Genomic DNA, 13602 nt, shown 5'->3' with positions numbered 1-13602 from the left:
GATAGGGAGAAAAGGAACAAATCATTTACATCAATGATGCGCAGATCTTTTTGCTCGCTACCATTTTAGCGGTAGACAGAGAAAGAGGAACTTACATAGGATAGCCAGAAGTAGGAGGAAAACCAGAGATGGGTGGTTTCATCAAAGTCAAAAGAATTTAAGCCTCTGGAAGGAGGAAATTCTGTCAGCTATACACCAGATATTGTTATGGCAGGGGTCCAGTAGCCTTTTGAGTTTCTTTTAAGCAAACATCGACTGCAACTTTGCAGGAAAGATGGTTGCTTTGCTTCCTGGACTCCTGATAAATAGCCACAGTTCTCTAAAGGTTTCTGAATGTAAGAATATATTACACAAAAGACATCCCCTATTCCTATTTTTACCCATTGTGCAGGCAGAGTTGCTGAGTCCCTGTTTGTACTGCCCAGACCTGGGAAACGAGTGTTTCCACCATCTTTCTTTTAGCTGCCCTCGAGAACTGAGGGGCTACTTCTCCTTGAGCTTCTTGGCTTTGTCTCTCGTGTCTGCCTTTCCTCCTAGTGCTTTTTTGCTACACCAGTAGAGCGCTGTGTGCACTGTAGGCACTCTGCAAATACCCAGCGGATAAATAAACTTACCCTGAAAGTATATGCAGCAAAGTTTTTTGGAAGTCTTACAAATAAATATAAGTTGTACATTTTACTCCACAATATATGTTTGTACCACTTGAGTTTCCTAATGCTCCCCCAGGTATATTGATGATGATTGATCTTCTCTGATTGCACCATATTGACCTTTTGGCTTCAGATTACCACCGCTAACCCCTAGAGCTTACCCCGACTTGAGAAGTGAGGAATTCCTAGAAAGGACAGGCTAAGACCTTTCTGAAAATAAGACCAGCGTGTCCAAGTGGCACAGCTGACTGACTTCCTTTCTGGCTTTCTGTCACCCTTCAGTTGCTCACTTAGCCAAAAATCCCAACTCAGAGGTAGCAGGGAAGGAAGGCTTTTCAGCAAATTTCTCTAGCTGGCTTTGTGGTCATCACAGGCCGTTTAGACGAGGTGAAATGTCCTTTTGGGGAGAAGAAGCCTCTGCAGGCTGTCGTGCCGGGCCCCCAAGACCACTGGTGATGTTCATGGCCAGAGCATGGCCTGTGCCTTTGGAATTCACAATTTCTATTGTGGATTACAAGTCAAATTCCCAAATGTGTTCTCCTCATGGAAAACTGATACTTACTCATTTGCCTAATTGAAATGGCTGCGAATTATTCAGGGACTAACTTTATTTTCTCCCTTTGAAATGCTCTCCTAGAAAAATGACCTGTGTTGGGTGTATATATAGAACATAATTTTGAAAATTTAGCAATTCCACATTTTCCTAGCCATCAAATAATTTTTCTTTCCTCTTAAATTTTTCTACCAGAGTTCAATTCTTTCAAATATATGGATGGCCATATTCTGACTACATTCAGGAATTCTCAATCCCTACTTACAGAGAAGGAAGATAGGAATCATAGAGGCATTTTGCTTCTGTGAATCAAGTTTGAGCATTTTCTTTGTTCATTTCTAGACTTTCTTTTAAAAGAATTGCAGTTAAAACATAGTTTTGCAGTGAAAGCAATTTTAGATGGAAAAATACTTTTCTTAAAATATTATGGAGAGCTTTTTTGTCAGAGTGGTTTCAAAACAATTTGCATTTGTAGACGATGGCTACCATCAGAGAGCCCTGGCTTCTCCACCCTGCCAGGGCTGATGAGTATCCTGGATCCCTCTTCTTCCATCAGTAATTGTTCACAATACACCCAGCAGGGCAAGTTGCTAACCTAGGGTCTGTGGCAGATAACGGGGAATACTAAGGTGCTTAACGTGGGTGCCATCAGTAATCAAAGATGATGCTGGGGCAGCTAAAATGATGGGGAGATTCCTGTTAGCTGCAGTAATCAAAGAGGGCTTCCTGGAGGAGGCAGCATCTAAGCACAGCCTTGAGAGCTACCCAAAGATTGTTGTCACAATTTCCTTATCTATAAAAAGTGCTCTTTGCCTCCTTCTCCCTACCTCACAGACTTATTCATAAATTTTTATTACATTTGGAGGACAGAGGAGGTCAAGTTGAGGGAATTATTTATAAGAAGGATCCTAATGCACTGATCATGTCTATTTAGACAGCTGAACTCTAGGAATTAGAGAGGAGATGATTGTGAATATCCTCATTCTTTGGATAAATCCCTGAATTATTTAGATTCTTTCCCCATGAATTCCACCTCTTGTGTATATCACTAATGTCCTAACAATTCATTCATTGATTAGTTTGTGTGTATTAGCCTCAGGAGTGGCACACAAGATATAGCACACAACTGTCTCAACAGTCTTAAAAGCTCAGAGAGGAAACTAGAAGCAGAAAAGTTCCAAGAAAGCTAATTTTTCTGCCTCCCTCACTGCTTTTGTCAAGCCTAAGTGGATAAGGAATAATTCCCATAGTTCTTATAGATACAGATAAAATAACCCTCTGGAAACCACCACCTCAGACAACCTGTTGCCATTTTAAATGAAGGGAGAGCCCAATGGTTACCAAATGTATACCAAACAAGACAGGCACTAACTAAATATCAAAGTCCCAAGGGGACTTACTGCCGGGGCTCTGGAAATCATTCCTTCCTGGACACTTAAAATCAAATGAATTGCTTATTCCTCCAGGTAAGACTATTAGGAAATAAGGATGTTGATATTTTTGGAAACCAGAATCACTTACCTTGTAAATTTGTGTTTTTTTCCTCAGACAAGTTTTGGTATTGTCGGCTTTCACCAAACCACAAGGTCCTGCACTATGGAGACTTGGAAGAAAGTCCTCAGGGAGAAGTGCCCCATGATTCCTTGCAGGACAAACGTAAGTGGCTCTCCTGTGTAGGAACCCTGAATTTGGGTTGTTTGTTTAGTTTCCTGGTCACAAAATAGGGTGCAGAAAAACTATCAACCTAAATAAACCCATTGGACATGTGTCATCTTATTGTAAGTGCTGGCCTGAGCATTCTCCTCAACCATAAGACCTTGACAGATTTGGGGTCTGGGACTGACGGGGGAGGGAGTAAAAGGAATGCTCACGTCTCTTTCCTGAAAGCTGTAAACTGGGGTTCAGACATGCGTGTTTGCATTACTCATCCAGGTGCTATTTCAAGGAGAAAGAGACAATTTAAACCCGATTCTGTCAATTGTCTTTTGCTGATGACCCAAAATAATTCCACATGAATTGTGTGCTTTTGATCTCTACCACATTTATTCATTATAGTTTAGCATGCCCCGTAATGATAATGCAGAGTTAATGGCAGATCCAAGCATGGCGAACTTACTCCAGAGAAGTAACTCAGACACTGAGAAAATTTATGATCAATTACATTCTGTGGTTGCTAAGTATTCCCTGAAATAAATACTATTTATATTTATTTGCTATTTCTGTACAATGTCTGTTTTAATGTGTATATTTTGAAGAGTCAGTAATAGCCTAGATTGTTTTAGCCCAAACCAGGTTCCAGGTTTTTTAGACAGTATTGAGTGTCCAAATTAAGCATTGTATTATAGAAACATTAAAATACACAAGAGTGATGAATTAATTTGGAAAAGAAATGAGATGAAATGAACAGAGACTCAGAGGATATCCCAGGTAGAGAAATTAAAGAATGAGAAAACAAGTAAAGATACTTTTAAATAACCTTTAAAAGTCACATTGACTCTGCAGTGAATCATATAAGCGTGTCTCAGACAGAATCCTTACCCCCAAGTCCTAGCGCCTTCCCTCTTGTCACCCTGGGGCCCGTGGAAGTCAGATCTGGACTGCCTTCCTTGCAGCTCATGGCCATCAAACACAAAAATAGACCCTGAATGGGAAATCCTGACACATTCAGTGTCTGTGCTGACGTATCAGACAGACAGCCTGGAATGGTCTCTCTTCCTCCAGCTTAAAAATGGGACATAGTCTTTGTAGTGTCATTTAGGTCAGAAAGTGCTCTCATTTCCTTTCATAAGGAGCACTGCCTCCCCAGCCCACATTATTGACACTGTTAATGGGAAGAGAAGGAAATCTGAAACCCACTGCTGCAGAGTCTGGGGCAGTGTCTACACATCCCTGCTGGGAGAGGCGGGGGGATGCATCCCAGTCCTCTGCCTGTAATGAGGACCCTCCCGTCAGGTCTCAGAAAGCCTTCCCCATCCCACCGTGGACAAGCTAGACCAGTGGTTTTCAGAGTATGGTCCTCGGAGCGTCAGAGCAGCATCACCTGGGAACTTACTAGAAACGCAGATTCTCAGACCTCACTCCCAGACCTGCTGAATCAGAAACTCTGGGGATGGGGCAGCAAAGTGTCTTCACAGGCCCTGCAGACAGTTCTGATGCAAACTCAAAGTGAAGACTGCTGCCTAAATATCGCCCCATACCCTTCACAGTGATCCCCAAATTGGCTATCACCAATAAGTACGAATTTAAAAAACAACAAAAGTGAGTTGATGGTGGGTTGCCAACTTTTAAGTTTGGCAAACAAGGCTACTAGAAATAAAATATAGCTAAAATTTAACATCACATCCTTTCATTAAATAAAAGGGTTCTTGGGGCCAGCCCAGTGGCATAGTGGTTAAGTTTGTGCACTCCACTTGGGCAGCCCGGGTTTCACAGGTTCAGATCCCAGGCATGGACCTAGCACTGTTCATCAAGCCATGCTGTGGAGGCATCCCACATGAAATAAAGATCGGCACAGGTGCTAGCACAGTGACAATCTTCCTCAAACAAAAAGAGGAAAAAGAGCAAGATTGGTGACACGTTAGCTCAGGGCCAATCTTTCTCACACACACACACAAAAAAGACTCTAGATCATAAAAAAGAAAAAAAAGTAAGAAAGACCTAATCTTAGAATAAGGGACTGTCCCTTCTACTAAATTAAATTAGTTTAATGAAAAACTCACACCGGTGTTTTCATTTCCCTCTATTTGCCAACTGGCGAAAACTCCCTCGTGAACTAGGAACCGTCCAAAGCCCAGCAGTCTGGAATGACTGCTCTACAGTGATGAAATGAAGAGTGAGAGGTCACTGTGGGTCAGGGCGGCCAGAAGCTCTGTACGAAGTCTCCCACAGCCTCGTTCTTGACCTGACCAAGAAATAGGGAAAGTGGTCTGGACAGAGGAAGCAAACATACCTTGATTCATTCCTTCTCTGCATGGCCCAGTGGATCGGCTGTCCTATTCACTGGACATATCATTTATAGGGATATAATCCACTTCTTAACCCACAGATAGGCATTTGATTGGCACTGATTGCAGGTTTCATACGCAAGACTCTCAGTGTGCTGGTCCTATTGCTTAGGAAATCAGTAGCCCTGCTCCTAGAGAAGGTCAAGTTGTGGACGGCACCTGAGCCATGCATAAGGGCAGTTCCTGGGCTTGCCCGAAAGCTGATGCCCCCCAGCTCTGCAAGGCCCACACCTGCAGGAGCCCAGGCTGAAAATAATGAGCTAGAAACCAGAGTGTGATGCCAGGGAGAGCCGGCTTGCCAGGGTGATTGCAGAAGATCACGGTCAGAGCTGCAGACCACCAAACAGCTTTTGGTAGTGGCCACGGAGTGATGCTGGTTCTGGGAATGGGTTGCGGCAGCCCCTTCTGACACTGGCTTCAAAACTCTTGTCTGCCCCTTTCCTCTGCAGCCTTTGAAATCCAGTAATTCGGAGTTTGAAAGAGCTGCTCCATTTATCCATTGCAAGATAAACCAAGAATCCATACTCGTGCAGGTGTGTGCATGTGGGAGGGTGTGTGTGTGTGTGTGTTGGTGAGATTATATCTGTATACACATGTGTACCAGCGAGGGGATGTATGCATATAATGAAGTAAAATGAGGCCATTATGTGCATGAGATGAGAAGGCCCCAGCCTAGGAAACTAAAGTTTGCTGGTTCAGGCCTGCAGGCCTCCTGCCACCTGGTTTGCATTTCATTCCAATTTTGCATTCTGACTGGAGCAAAGTAGCCCGTCCTCTTGGAGCTCTTAAAAGTCAGAAACCTCATTCCACAAGAAAAATGAGATGTTCCTTTAATTAATTTCAAGTGCCATTGCCCTTACCATGTACGATTGCCCTCTCTTGGGACCAAGAGGAAAATTGTCTTCCTCCCCTTGAGTTAATCAGTGGTGAATGTTGAGATATTGATGAATCAAATAGTGTAATTGAATCCTCTTAATACAGAGAGTGTGAGTGAAGATTGAGGGCCTCTCCTTATCTGTCTTCATCCCTAAATGTTTAGGAAATATCTCCTCTCATATTCTTTTTGTTTGGCAGGAAACATGGCCCTTGAAAATTCACATCTCCTTACATCGTCTCTCACCCCACGTGTAAACTTGGTTTACAGGTTCTCATCACCCCCACTAAACACAGACTCCGTTGCTTTCCAGCCATGCCCCGGGCCCAGAAGTACCTCCCTTTGAAAGAATCTAGGCCAGCAGTCCTCACTCTCACATCAAAAGGGCTGGGGAGGAGAAGGCTCACCCCCTCACACAGGCCATTAAGCCTATTACAGTAGATGAGAGGAGCAGCTGAGACAGCAAAACAAAGCGGGCGATTTGGGTCATTGAAGCACACTGAATAATTCAGGTCCCTCAATCTACAGAGAGAATCAACTTTGATTATTGATAACAAGAATCATTGCAAATAACATTTATTGAGTGCTAACTGTATGCCAGGCATTGTGCTAAGAGCATCATATAAATTATACTCTCAACAACCTGAGGAGGTAGATATCATTGCCCTTGTTTTACAGGTAAGGAAACTGAGGTACATAAAAGTTAAGTAACTTGTTCAAGGTCACATGGCTAGCAAATAGTAGAGCAAAGATCTGAATGCAACTATCCAGCTCTGGGGCCCTGATTTTTACCCACTGCTCTGTGCTGCCTGGATTAAAAGCCAACAGTGATCTTGGTCCAGCGTTAGGAGTTAATTCTCAGAGCAACTCTATGAGATAGATGATGTTATAGTTCCACATTGCAGGCGAGGAAGCTTAGGCTCCAAGAATGTAAGCCCAAAGTGGTATAGCCCGTAGGTGGATCTAGACTTCGTTCTGTGATTCCAAAACCACAGCCCTTCCCACCACCCCGTGCTGCCAAGTTAGAGACCAGATTCTTCACTGAACTACAGTGGGATCAGCCTGTCCCTCCTCTGTACCTCTGCCCACATGAGCTCCTACATGGAGCTGTGCATACAACAAGTGCTCCTGGCTTACTAGCTACTTCGCATGGTGATGTCTGCCTCAACTTGACTCCCAGTGGTGGAAGCTAAAACAATTTTTATCATGGTGGCCACATTTACTTTTTCAATGGTATTTTTGTTTTAAATCACGATTAAAGTTCCTTCCACAGGTATTAGCAATCAAAGAGTTTCCTGAACATATCTGAAGTGATAACCACATCTGGGGCTGTGTTTAGCATGATTTGGAGTGCTGATACCTTCCAAACATAGGGAGAAATCATGACCTAACAAGGGACACAGAGTGGAAGAAAAAGCAGTAGTCCCAGCTCTGTCTCCCACTAGCCATGTGACATTGCATAACTTATTTCCTCTCTTTAGGCCTCAGTCTTCCCATCTGTAAAATGGGAATGTTGAATTAGATTGTCTCAATCCAGCTCAAACTGAAAAAAGTACTGAAAGAAATGAGGCCATGCCCCAAGGAGTTCGAGTGGACATAGGGCGCCAGTAGTGACCCTCCTGGTTCTCATATTCTGTGGGCCCCGCTTTTTTATGCTGCCCCCACAAAAAGGGCCTGATGGAAATACTAGCCTGGTTTTGAAGTAATCCATAATTCTCTGCTGCCTCCTTAGAGGTAGATTCAAGGGACTTGAGTCTGGTTTTGCTCACAGGAATAGAGAGGATGGCATTTTAGCCCTTCTGATGCCTAATCTTCCCATTGCATCTAGAGACAAACTATGCAAAGAGCAACCTTTAAAAGCCACGCTGTATTTTTAGAATTTTGTGTTTTCCTTTTAGGCATAATCCTGTGAGTAATCTAGCAGCTTATCTCCTTGACAGGGAACAATGCATATAAAAAAACATAAAATGTGTACTGCCACAAGCATGGTGGAAAAGAGCCTTTTCTCCCCTGAAGCTTTCTCATTAGAGATTCTGAAGACTGCTCCCATGATGGACTTTGTGTTACTCTTATCCTCTTCCATATGGTGGGTTTTCAAAACCAAGGGGTAACTTACTATTTATAAGTTGTAGACACTCGCTCTAGTCCATTGACCACATTATGTATTATACAACAAAAGGCTTTCTACAAAGTGGACTTGTGACTCAAACTCCATCTGAAGCTTGAGAAGGTTTTTTGAATTGGTATGTTAATTACATCAAATTCACTGGATTTTCCATTGAAAAGTAAACCCAGCTTCCCAAAGCGCCCACGTGTCCCCTCCAGGGTTAGTGATTAGGCAGTCAGATCAGCCACTGAGGGGAACAGAGCTGATCGTTGGTGATGAAAATGGATTTGAGGAGAGCTGAAGTCGGTGGTGGTGGTCAAAGGTAGACTGATGAATCATGGGGATCAATTACAGGAAGACGCCAATCCAAAGGGGCCAAAGGGAGGCAGAAAAGGCATCCAAGGTAAAGGGTTATGCCACTCAGGGTAGGCTGCATTGCTACATTATGCTGCAGGAACACAAAACCCCAAAATCTCGGTGGCTTAGGACAAAAAGAGTTTATTTCTTGCTCACATTACATACCTGATGTGGGTTGTCAAAAGACTGCTCCACACAGTCACTCAGGGACACAGGCCTATGGCTACTTTGCCTTCCTATAGCTGCACCATGGGACATGTGGCCTCTTCTGTTTCTGTAACTGGGGAAGAGAGGCTGGTAGACATGGACTTTTCACTGCCTTAGGGAAGAAAAGAGACATGCCATTGCCACTCACATTTCAGTGGCCAGAACTAATCATATGGCCCCACCTAATTGCAAAGGTTGCTAGGGAGTATAGTCTTCCATATACCCAAAGGAGAGGAAAGCCAGATATTAGTGGGTACAAATAATGTCTACCAAAGTGTTCTAGAATCAGGACTGCAAGATGAAGGAGCAGACATGGTGGGACAGAGAACAGGGGGTGCCTACAGGGATTCCTGGAAGAGTTCATCACAGCCTCACTCTTCTCTAGGGTTAGAGCAAGTTCTAGAGGTGTCAACAGGTTTGGACAAAGTTCTTGGGAATTTTAGGGTACCTGGAAAATGTTAATTTTTAAGGGACCTTCCTATTGTATCGTTTTGATATTCCATATATTTTATAATTTTATTTCGTATAAATATCACTCCCACAACCCAATTCCCCAGTAAAAATGTGTGAACTTTAATTATGAAATCTCTCATTATCTTCATCATTAAGGGAGTTTGAAAAATTGACTACTCGAAGCTTCTACAGATGCTAAAGGCTGGGCCCCAAGGGCCCCCCTAGATTCACAGTCCCTTGTGGGACTGAAAGATTAGGGATTGGTGAGGGACAGATGACTTCACAGTTTTTTTAAATTAAGGTTCCAAACCATCCTACTGCCTTCTCTCTCTCAGATGATCTTAACCAAAGTTTTAGATGCAGAAACCTTTCCATGTCTTTTATCTTCCTCCGAGTCCTGAGTAAGACGTGAGATAGCATCATTTTATCTAACTGCATTATTCTCAAGATCTCCAAGATAAATACCAGCTACCATTTTCCTAACAAAAAGGAATGCTCCCTTTATTTAATTGAGTTTTGTTTTGTTGTCTATAAAATAGGGGGAATAAAACCTGCCTCACAGAACTGTCGTGAGAATTAATGAGACGGTAGAGAGCGAGAATTTGGAGAGTGAGAGTTCAGGACTGTTTAGATGCAGATAAATATTTTACAATAGAGCTGCTTTCCTTTATTGTCCAAAACTCAGAAACTGAATCAAGATAGATACTGTAGCAAGAGATGCTAATATATGTGAGGCACTTGGCATTGTTCCTGGCACCTGGATGCCCTCCATAATATCAGAATTAGTGCCACTATTGCTATTATTTTTACTGCTGTTTCCAATACCATCACTTTTTACAAAACTCGGATGGGATTTTTTTTAGATATTTGTTTTTGAGAACCAAATTCTGCTTATGATCATAGATTTTTCTCCCCAGGGATGCTTTTTACCAGAATATAAGCATATATCTTAGTTTCTAGTCTGGGGACACTGCCTGACTTCTCATCTTCTTTTCACTTCTTTTCTCTTTTTGCAGTCGTTTCTGGGAATAGTAGCTGCACTGGAAGACTCCATGCTTAGTCCGGCTTCTTTATTGACAGCTAAGCTTTCACATGGTGTAATTACTCTCATTTTCTTTTATGAATTGCAGTGCCGGTGGCAGATATCAAAGCTGTGGTGACGGGAAAGGACTGCCCTCATATGAAAGAGAAAGGTGCCCTTAAACAAAACAAGGTATGATTTCCAAATTATTGCAAATAGTTGTGTCTGTACAATGCAGTCAGCGACTATAGTGGGCCCAGCCCTTTTTTAGTAGCAATGCTTGTGTGTGTGTGCACGTGCGCGCACACGCATGCACACACGCATGCTGTTGCACATCTCTCACTTGGCTCTCTTTCTTCCTTTCCTGATTCCTTTCACATCTCGTAGCCTCATTCTTTCTCTCCCTGATCATTTGTTGAATCCCAACCATCTCTTCCATTCTCTCACTTCCTGTCTACTTCCAGCCCTAGGAATTGTCCTCTCACTACTGTCAGCTAGTCCTCTCTCAAGCTTTCTCTGCTCATCCCCATCCATTCTCTAGGCCTCTCCTAATCTCCCATTTATATTCATATTCTCCCTTCTCTTCAGTCTCTTTCATTCTTTCCTGCTGTTATCATCCCCTTAGTAGCCTGTCTGAGGTCTCAGTGAAGGCTGGGAAAGGCAGAGACCATAAGACTCAAAACATTTTAGAAAACTTTTAAGGGCCTGATATCCTTCAGCATCATGGAAAGTGTGGTGAAATAGCTCAAACCCAGCTTAAAGGAGAAAATTTCCCCAAAGGTGTATATTTCTTAAATCCTCCTCGCATTGCAATCATTTTAACCCTCTCCTCCTAGTTTGCCAATTGCTATTCACCATGACAGCCCATGTTCCATAACAGAGGGTGTGGGAGGAGGCATTATCTGAAAAAATGGAAGCATTTCCTTTGCCCCAGGTTTGGAAGTCTTTGCCCTTGGAGGGCCCATTAGGGAGCCAATTCTTTCTTTATGCCTCTTGGCATCTTGTGATACATAGTACCCATCCAGTAACAAAATTACCCAGATTGATCTAGGTGCTTCAGCCACCTTGATATCAAAAATATCACGTAGATCAATAGGTTGCTTCTTCACTGCTCAGTGTGAGTATCTAAGAGGAGTACCAACATTATGCACATCCTACTTATCAATCAGGGTTAACATGAATAATCTCTGCTCTGTAATTTCAAACATTATAAGGCAAAGAGGAATTCATGTCTGCATAGACTGACTCTATCTATGATTACGGAAAAGCAAAAGTACTTACAAAAGTACTGTTTAGGAAGACAGAGGAGAGTGGATACTGCCAAGGAGGCTGATAGCAAGACCTTTGCTTCTTAAGTTACATAAGTATAACTCACCTCAAATCCATGTGAACTCCTTCTTTGTCAAGCCTGCCACAACACTATCATCTAATGCACTTAATTGAAAGCATAGTGATATAAGGGCATGCCTAAGAATCTGTGGGTCATCTGCTACACAGCATTTCTCTCCTCTCCATGATGTGGGGAAACAGGGATTCTACAGCTCATCAGATTCCAGAGGAGCATTCTTAAGTCTAGCAGCATGTCCCCAACCTTCATCGTTTGCCTCCTGTGTGGCTGCCTTCCTTCAATACCACCTGATATGTAGAGCACAATCTTGAGAACACTGGCTCTGCTCAACTCCAGCTGAGGTCCCTGTGGTTATGTAACACTTGGAGCTGAGCAGGAAACAATGTGAGGAAATTGGCAAGAACAAGAGTCTATAACCCAGAGAAGGTCAGGACGGGTATAGGTGGCAGTAAAGCAGTCTGCCAGGATCCAAGAATTCTGAGTAGGGACAGAGAGAATTATATAAAATAGGTGTGGTGGGACTTGTGGTTTCATCCCCAATGTGTAAAGTGCTTAGGAGTTGTCACTCCTATCCTTACAGTAAGAAGAAACTGAATAAAGTGAAAATCAGCAATTGTCTTGGGCCTAATAGAGAAGTGAGGTTGCAGGGCACACTACCATCCTGAAATCTGGAGAATTATGTGCATCTAGCAAGTCACAGCCAGAACTGCTCACCTGGAGCAGAATCCACTGGAGCCGTAAACTGTAGGATCACTTAAATGGCATTTCCGATGAATTGCTATAGGCTGACTGTGGGCTAGTGAGAGTGAGAAACTCTTGAGGATTACAGTCTTGGGAGGGGCATACTTTCATGGGCTTTACTTCCAGTAACCCTAGCATATTCTCAAAGTGAAGATCAGAGAAAGACTCCCCACCCCACATTGGCTCTGGCAGAAGAAAGGAGAGCACAATGATGAAATTTGCCACAGCCTTCTCCATAACAAAGTGTTGTTCTCCAGATCTTTTTTTCAGCGAGGGGAAGGGAATTTCTCCCATTGCATCCCATTTTAGCCTTCCTATCTCAACTGCGGGGTTGGGGTTGGGGGAGACAGAATTAACAGTAGTCAGAGCCTTAAGGAAATGGATAGGAAACTCTGCAGCCCAGGGAAAGGGAAGAGGGCATGGGAAAAAGCTCTATCACTAGAGAAACACTTAAGAAGGTGACAGCCACAAGATATAAAACCCCTAAAACGTGGAGATTTAATTGGAAAAGTATAGAATGCTATCCCTCACCCATATCCTACCACCACACCAACGGGACTCCAAAATAATAACAGTGGATTATAGCTGAAATATCTGCAAGAGACAAACTCTCTCTGAGGAGGAGTACTTAGGGAAGCCCAAAGTCGGGAGAAGAGACAAAAACAGGGATACTAGAGGAATTAGAAACCTCCGGCACTTATAGCTACAGAAAACATTAAACATATCCCAATTCATTGCCAGATTAACATAAATCATCACTTTAAAGGTCTATGTATCTCACTTCCTATTACCTGATACAACATGTCTGGATTTCAACAAAAAAATTGCACACCTGCCAAAAAGCAAGAAAAAACAAGCTGAAGAAACAAAGCAATCATCAGAACCAGACTCCAATATGACACAGATGTCGGAATTATCAGACAGAGGATTTAAAATAACTATGATTAAAAGCGTTATAGGCTCTATTGGAAAAAGTAGACAACATGAAAGAACGTATGGGTAATGTAAGCAGAGAGATGGAAACTCCAGAAATGAATCAAAAGGAAAGGATATGAATAAAAAACTGTAACAGAAGTAAAGAATGCTTTTAATTGTCTCATCAGTAGACTTGACATAGCTGAGGAAAGGATTAATGAGCTTGAAGAATCAATAGAAACCTCCTAAACTGAAATGCAAAGAGGGGGAAAAAAATGAAAAAAACAGAACATCAACGAACTGAGGGAAAATTGCAAAAGGAATAACGTACATATAATTGGAATACCAGAAGAAAGAGAATAGAGCAGAAGA

General features: G+C 42.6%; 1 protein-coding gene across 24 annotated transcripts in view; it reads left to right on the top strand.

The window, feature by feature from the left end:
• Positions 1–13602, top strand: part of ELMO1 (engulfment and cell motility 1) — a 523658-nt gene that overhangs the window by 494533 nt on the left and 15523 nt on the right. For all 24 annotated transcript variants that reach the window (XM_008536086.2, XM_070616266.1, XM_070616275.1 and 21 more), the window contains 2 exons: positions 2752–2859; positions 10336–10418. In XM_008536086.2, coding sequence (XP_008534308.1) covers positions 2752–2859; positions 10336–10418 — 191 coding nt within the window. The remainder of the gene's footprint in view (positions 1–2751; positions 2860–10335; positions 10419–13602) is intronic.

The sequence above is a fragment of the Equus przewalskii genome, chromosome 4 (genome assembly GCF_037783145.1).
Source record: "Equus przewalskii isolate Varuska chromosome 4, EquPr2, whole genome shotgun sequence".
NCBI classification, from domain to species: Eukaryota; Metazoa; Chordata; class Mammalia; order Perissodactyla; family Equidae; genus Equus; species Equus przewalskii.
This window is presented reverse-complemented; position numbering and strand designations above follow the sequence as displayed.